Raw genomic sequence first — 7,486 nt, 5'->3', positions numbered from 1 at the left:
CGTGTCACATAAGCATATTCCAGAAAGATTATTAATAGAAGAATTAATCAGTCTTACAAAATTAAATATCAAGAACTAAACTAGGTATTTTTTTTATTAAGCCTTGTAGTCCTTCGAAAAAATTATCAAAAACCATGATAATGCGCAATGCTAATGCGCAATGCGTGTATGTCTTTAAAAGCTTTTTTTCTCTCCTTAAACACACGGTGAGGATTTCAGTTTAGGATTTATGGAAAGTAAATTAATAAATATGATGAAACGGTGAAGCCAAGTTGGGATTGGATTATACTTACTAGGTATGGTATTATTAATTTGATAATTTTATTAGTTTGATAATAACCAGGTGAACGCCATAGAGATAGATTTCTGGGAGTGATAACAATAGAGATTAACAATATTCAATAAAATTTGAAGCTAGTAAAATTACACGAAAAATTTACAGAACGAGTTGAATTTAATCTAGTCTGAAAAGCTTTCTAGTTACTAGAACCCCCCTTATGCAAAACTATCCAATACAGATTGATTTCCGGGACTGATAACAAGTAATATACATGTTGGGGAAGGACTTATGGACGAATAAAAATTGCTATTATCGTTTCACCATTGAATGATCCACTAAAAACTCTTATGCTGATAAACGTTTATCCCATAATCTTGTAAACAAACCAAAATTGGCAGTGATTTTGTGTCTTCTCAAAGCTGGCCATGACTAAAGTTAATGGTATACCAACGTCTCCTCAATTGCAAAATGGTGGTTGATTCTCGAAAGGCAGCTCTACAGGTGTTGCATTACCATAGAACTCTTCCAAGTTGTAGAAAGCTCTTTGAGGTGGAAGAAAGATGTGGACAACAACATCGCCTGTGATCAAGATGAAAATGAAGCTGGCATACATTGCAAGATTGCAGAAACAAGAACTAGCAAGACCATTGTTATTTGTTACCATTTATTGTTTGACTCAGTGGTGAACTATTGAAAATGTATCTATCTTAAAGGTTAAAATTTGGAGGAATTGTTGGTGATGGATGTTAGAGCTTTTTCGGAAAGCAAAGAGGGTTGGCAATTGTTGAATTTTTGTTGCATCTGTTGGAGTTCAATGTGCAATTTTAAGTAGTTTTGTGGTTGCTGGCTAATCTTTGGTACATCTTTGAGTGCAATGTCCAATCAAAACTCAAGTAGTTTCTCTAGTATACTGCAGAAAACTGAGGTGCTTTTATCTTTTGATAGGAATTCAAGTGCTTTTATTGTAGTGCTGCATTCTGTGGATATTGGATTATACTCTTAACAATGTACCCTTTTTGGTTAAATTAATATGTTAATCCCTGAAATTTTTAGAGACTTCCAAATAAATCTTCATGCTTCAAAAGTTTGTAATTGTGTCCATGAACAAAAACTTCGAAAATAAAAAAAATAATCAATGTAAACAGAAGATTCTGAGATGTGAAAACTCTAACCAAAGTCCAACAGGGTCCATGAGTTGGGTTTTGAGTCTCCAGTTGGAAATTTTCCATATTTCTTTTCAGCTAAATCTCTAATTCTGGACCTAAAAAGCAACATAAGCATAATAAACATTCTGCTTTTGACAATGCAAAAAAGACAAATCATTAAGCATTGCCAAGTAAAAGATACAAGGATCAATGATTAAAGTCCATACCCGATGGCATCAATTTGGGGACGAGAAAATGCCGTAGCTATGATAAAAAATCGAGTCCAGTAAACAAGAGGCTTCACAAACAAAACCTTTATATCGGCTGCCTTAACCTCACTTGCAACCTTGGCCATCTCCACAGCAACTGCAAACATCACAGTTAATAATAAGTTGGCACAGGATAAGCAGCAATATAATTGTAAATCCTCTCACCACTCACTCTCTCTATCTCTCTCTCCATGTGCCACTCACTTCAGAGTATATTTGTATAAACAAGAAACTGAAAAAGTTTTTCCAAACTTGAAAACTAGCCACAAGTAGAAATTAAAGATTTTACAGACAACATAGGCCAAACCTAGAGAGTGCTTTTCTATTCAGGCCTAAACCATAAAAGGGAGGATTACAGGGTACTGCATCTATAGGCAATATAATAATAAAAAAAACAATGAGAAAGTTCCAAGAATAACTTATCTCAAAGGAGAAGGCATATCTACATAGATCTTCAGCAGAGGATTCACCACTATAGAATGCAAAGATGGGAGATTGACAGAGGCATGACCAGAAGTTGAGAATACATGACTAGGTATGTGGTGGGAGGCAAAAAGTACATTAGATGTTTCATAGCCTATAAGTAGAAGTAGAGAAAAAATCCCTTCAAAAGTACTCAGATTTTAATAGCTTGTTATGCCCTGACATGACTGAAAATAGATGAGTCACAATGATGTTAGATGACGTATGTACCCAACCCTATTTAGTGAGCAAAGACTTTCTTGTAGTAATAAACCTACATGTAAACTTTAGGAATGAATTATTTTCGTATGCTTCTCATCTTATCATTTTGTCCCACCATCTGTGAGGCACACAACTTCTGGTTGTTGGGAAAAATTGTAATAGCATTTGTTCTTATAAAACTACTCTGGAGGCCATTCCTGAAAACATTTGCTACTGACCCAGATTCAGTGATTAAATTCCTCTACAGAAGTCTTTACGTGCAATTTACTAATTTTCATATTTCAGATAATCTGACCGATGATGGTGATAAAATTCAAGAAGAAACCTGATACAAGACACACGCCACTAAAAGTGATAGATTGCATATAAAAATGAAGTTGCAAGTTTAATATATTGCTTTTGACGCTTACACGATAGGCTTTCGGCATCATCATCAACCTCTGCAGTAGCAGGCTTTTGATCTTTCCTCTTAAATACCACTTTTCCATAATTTTTAAACAATTCATCATACATCTCATCTGTATCTTCACCTACATCCTGCAAAATTTGTCTTTCATGTTACCTGCATCATCATTCATTCATTTGCAAGGCACAACAATTTACAAATTCTCCAGATTTAGACATAGAACAAAACCTAAAGCATGAATCATTGTGAAAAAGTGAATGAGAGAAGGATTTTCTTAAGAAATTAAAGTGGCCATTAAATTAGTGTTGATTTAACTAAAGTTACAACCCCTCGTATTTCTCCATAAAATTTAATTTTTACTGATCTAACCGCAAATTATAATCACCTATCATGTAGATTATATATACTAGTAAGTTTCATAAAAATTGAACATCAAATAAGACTATATTCTAGCAATCCATATTCATGTACCGCATTTTACTAGCATTCAATCTCATATAAAACCAGCGCCATAATAAAAATCACAAGATACAAAAAGATTTTAGAAAAGGTGCAGTACTTCTTTTCCATTAGATTTCCAAATATTCTCAACAAAATAGCAAAAAAGAAAGAGAAAAGAGGAAGTAAGAAAATAGAGTAGGCATGAAAGTGAGAAACGACACCGTACCGAGAAGAAGCTGTCTTCAGCTTCTTTACCGAAGGCAAAGGTCAAAAGCGTGCACCTTCTCTTCGAATTCAACTTCAAGAACCGTTGCGAAGGTCGCTCCTTTGCGCGGCAAGAGCAGCTGAAGTGAATCCTGAGTTTCCGAGAGCGGTCCGTTTCAGCGTGGTAACCTAGCTGCCAGAACTCGCCGGAGAATATTGTCGGAACTCCGGTGGTGGTTCCGGCAACTGAGAACGTGGCGGAGGGTAGCATTGTGGTGGCCGTGGTGAAAACTGTAAGAGAAAGATTTTTTCGAAGCAGAGCGGAGAAGAGATAGATGAGAAAAGGATCACGATATTATTTTCATTTTCAATTATTGAAGAAATTAATAGAGTATAATTTTGAATCAGTGGTTTTGATTTTTAAGAAATTTTTATTACATAAAAATTTTTAAATTTTACAAAAAATAACACATAAATTTTTTTAATTATATTTTTGAGGATCTATTTGTCTAAATATAAATAATGAGTCTAACTAAGATATAGACTTATATATCTTATTTTTGTAAAATTCAAAAAATTTAATGTAATTAATTTTTTTTAAAAAAATAAAAATGTACGATGAAAAATTCCTCAAGAACCTATTTGAGCATATACTCAAACTAATGTTATCATGCATGATTATGAAACTAAAAAATAAGTAAATAAATAACTATATGTCTTATCGTTAAAGATTTGAGTGATGATAAACTAACCATGAAAAAATTAAACTAAGTTTATACTTATAAAAGATACAATTCGTTTGATAAAAATATCTAATTATTAAAATTTTATTGAGTAAAATCTAACCCCAACCTTTAATCATTTGCTTAAATGACAATCTGCCTCTTAACAAAACAAAATTGACATTACGGTCCGTAACAACTTATTTTATTGGACGTTCTGACCTTTTTACTAATCTCTCTATAAAATTTTAACGGATCTATCCTATGTGTAATGTTAACTGCTAACGTGTCAAACAACAATTTTATAGTGACAAAACACTCTATTTACTGTGAATAAGGTTACTAGTTTGTATGAAACCAAAACGATTTGTTGCCTTCAATCTCCATTATGTTACCACCACTTTTTTCTCTTTTCACTCACTTGATATGATTGATCAAGGTGAGATCATAGCAATCAAAATAAAGTAAAACATTATAATAATCTCCCTCCATACTTAACAATAATTCAGATACAGGACACTTGCAAATTAGAAGCACTTTGTTTCAGTTAATTATTCATCCAAAAAAATATATTTTTTTTTTTTATAATTATTCTTTTTTCTAGATGTGTTGTTCAAAGATCAAAGTAACTAAATTCGACGACCAATGCGCTATTGTTTCTTGGATTACACCTTCCTACAATTGGATGAAAATTAATTGTGATGCTAGTGTTAATTTAAAGAGTTCTCGGGCTGAATTTCGGGTATGTCCTGCGTGATGCTTATGCCCTCGAATTGGTAGCAATTTGGAAGGCATTACCCTTGCGATGAATTTTGGTTGTCAGCTCATTTGTATACCGATTCTTTTGCATACCTTCACCATCATCAACGCTCAAAGTCAAGCTACTCGGATTGTAGAGGATGCTGATGTTTTGGAAAATATTAGAGAATTCCTGCACAGTGGATGTGTTGTGCACTTCAATCACAGAATTAAGCTATTTCACATTAAATGACTTATATAACAGTGATCTTATTTATTGTTATAAATATTGAATTAAATAAGTCATTATTATTTTTGATTCGGAATTAAATGAGAAAAAAACCAGAAATACTATTTTATTTGGGTTTTAGGGTTTAATAGGTACCATACTCAAATATAAATAGTGACGTCAGGATTTTAGTTTCCAACACACAAAAGCCACTTCCGTAACTCTTTTCCCATCAAAAGAATTATCATTTAACCCTATTATGGATACAGAAGACTTTGGTTGAGGAAGATCAATGAACTAAACTCTTTTAATCATGCTCATGAATTTAGGTACGCTTCCACATTTAATTATTTCTTTCTTAATGATTTAACATGGATGACCTTGGGGTTAAATAATTCCGAGAATTTTCAACAAGTTGTATCAGAGTCTTCCATGCTTGAATCGTTAAAAAGATCAATTTGATTATTGAATCATTTTTTTTATTAAAACGATTATATCTTCTTTTTGTTTTTGCCTTTTGTGCAGTGATCTTCTGTATACTATTATTAATAGTGCACCTTTGATTTTTTTATTTTGACTTTACAAATTCACTGTGAAATTACTTTTTGGCAAAGAGAAATTTATTTTTTCTTTTTCTTTTATTTGAGTTTAATTTGTTAAAAAAAAATTTATGTGATTATTTTTTTTATTAGAGACATAACATAGAAATTTTATTATACAAGAGAGTTGTTGTCTTCTTTGTTATTTGAATCATTTTTTTCGTGGATTTAATTTTGTGTTAAACAAAGAAATGAACAATTCATTAATAAGGACATCTAATGTTATGTGGTTCTTATATATTGTGGCTTATTGTTTACTTATTAATTTTTGTGTTATGTAAGTGTCTTAGATTTGTTATATAAGAAAATAAATAACAATTTGAATTATTGTACTTATCTATTTTATAAAATTTAGTTTTAGATTAAATTAATTGAACATTATGTAACTAAAGTAGCCTTTTTGTAAAAATTTGATTTATTTGAAATATTAGGAATATGAATAATTGAATATATGTAATTCATGCGAATATTGGTTAGTCCAAAGAAAGATCTATATTTGGCTGAATTACATTTACATATTGATTGTAACTATATGTTTGGGTAACTAATTAAACTTAAATCAATGCTTATTATTTGTACGTACAATTCGGCCCAAAAAGATTTTATTGTTTGGCCAAATAATAAACATTGAACCTTGTGTTTATTTTCTATTTAATTATGAAACCACTAATTGGAAGAAAGATTGGTGTTTGACCAATTGATAGAAAATATATGCGGTAATAAATAGGTATAGTTCTTAGATTTTCATGTGAACAATGAGTCGATCCAAAGATAGGCTTATTGTTTGACAGAATTTTGTTGAGAATATTTGGTAAGTCGCACTAAATGAATTTATGTGTGCGTAATTTATGCGAGTACAGATCGGCCCAGAGAAGTTTTGTACTTGACCAAAATTACATGCACATTTGTGGTAATAAACATGTGATACTTATTTGGCTCTATGTGAACAATAAGTTTGTCCAAAGATAGACATTATTTTACAGGATTTATTATCAATGTTTGATTACTGTATTAAAATACCGCTTATAAATTAATATTTCAGTCCAAAGTCTAAATATTAATGTTGCATTGGATATTTGTGAAGAATCTACCATTATATAAATTTTATTCATATGATATGTAACTTGTGTGAATATATTATTTTTTTTAAAGTTATATTTATTAATGTTAGTCTATTTTTTAAATAGAATTTTTTTTGCAATTAGAAAAAAGGAGACTTTCTGTCATTAGTAACTTATATTTCATCAAATTACTATCTCATAGGGTCTTTTGAGATAAATATAGTTGATGACTTATATCAATTCAGTGAGAGTAAGTATAATTTTACTATTCTTATATGTCAGCGGTATGCAGAATTATAAATAAGATTATATATTCAACTCTATGGGAAACAAGTATAGTCTCATTAGGTGCCTCTATAAAGTTCAAAAGTGCATAAAGTTTGTTATACTTCAGCAGTAGTTTGATGGATAACGAATTTGTTCACTTACAATTATTGTGTACTTTATTAGTATCTTTAGCAGTAGTTTGATGGATAACGAATTTGTTCACTTACAATTATTGTGTACTTTATTAATATCTTTAGCAGATATTTAAATCAGATAAAAATAATAGATCACTAAATAGTAGACAAATAAGTTTTGTTATAACAAAACATTTCATGTTCATACATATGAAGTGAGAAACTAAAGTTAGAGATCATTGTGTTTAGATTATGATTTTGTTGGATATCAAGATAATTTTGATCTATTGTAGATATATTAGTACGC

General features: G+C 30.9%; 1 protein-coding gene across 1 annotated transcript; it reads right to left on the bottom strand.

The window, feature by feature from the left end:
• Positions 1 to 363: 363 nt before the first annotated feature.
• LOC107613870 (Lojap-related protein) lies at positions 364 to 3,803 on the bottom strand. The gene is made up of 5 exons (XM_016316046.3): positions 3,452 to 3,803; positions 2,789 to 2,915; positions 1,653 to 1,791; positions 1,453 to 1,541; positions 364 to 859 (listed from the first exon to the last, which is right to left on the bottom strand). The coding sequence occupies exons 1-5, from the start codon at positions 3,698 to 3,700 to the stop codon at positions 738 to 740; spliced, it is 726 nt and encodes a 241-aa protein (XP_016171532.1). The 5' UTR covers positions 3,701 to 3,803; the 3' UTR covers positions 364 to 737.
• Positions 3,804 to 7,486: the final 3,683 nt, after the last annotated feature.

Source organism: Arachis ipaensis, chromosome B8, assembly GCF_059453495.1.
Source record: "Arachis ipaensis isolate K30076 ecotype BB chromosome B8, ASM5945349v1, whole genome shotgun sequence".
In the NCBI taxonomy this organism is placed as follows: domain Eukaryota; kingdom Viridiplantae; phylum Streptophyta; class Magnoliopsida; order Fabales; family Fabaceae; genus Arachis; species Arachis ipaensis.
The sequence above is the reverse complement of the archived record's forward strand: the minus strand, read 5'-3'. Positions and strand labels throughout refer to the sequence as shown.

Excerpts from the sequence above, each read along its gene's own strand:
- LOC107613870 (XM_016316046.3), bottom strand. The coding sequence starts at position 3,700 with ATGCTACCCTCCGCCACGTTCTCAGTTGCCGGAACCACCACCGGAGTT. Across the intron at positions 2,916-3,451 it reads CTGAAGACAGCTTCTTCTCG|GATGTAGGTGAAGATACAGA; the intron begins GTACGGTGTCGT and ends CAAATTTTGCAG. Across the intron at positions 860-1,452 it reads ATGGACCCTGTTGGACTTTG|GCGATGTTGTTGTCCACATC; the intron begins GTTAGAGTTTTC and ends TCTTGATCACAG.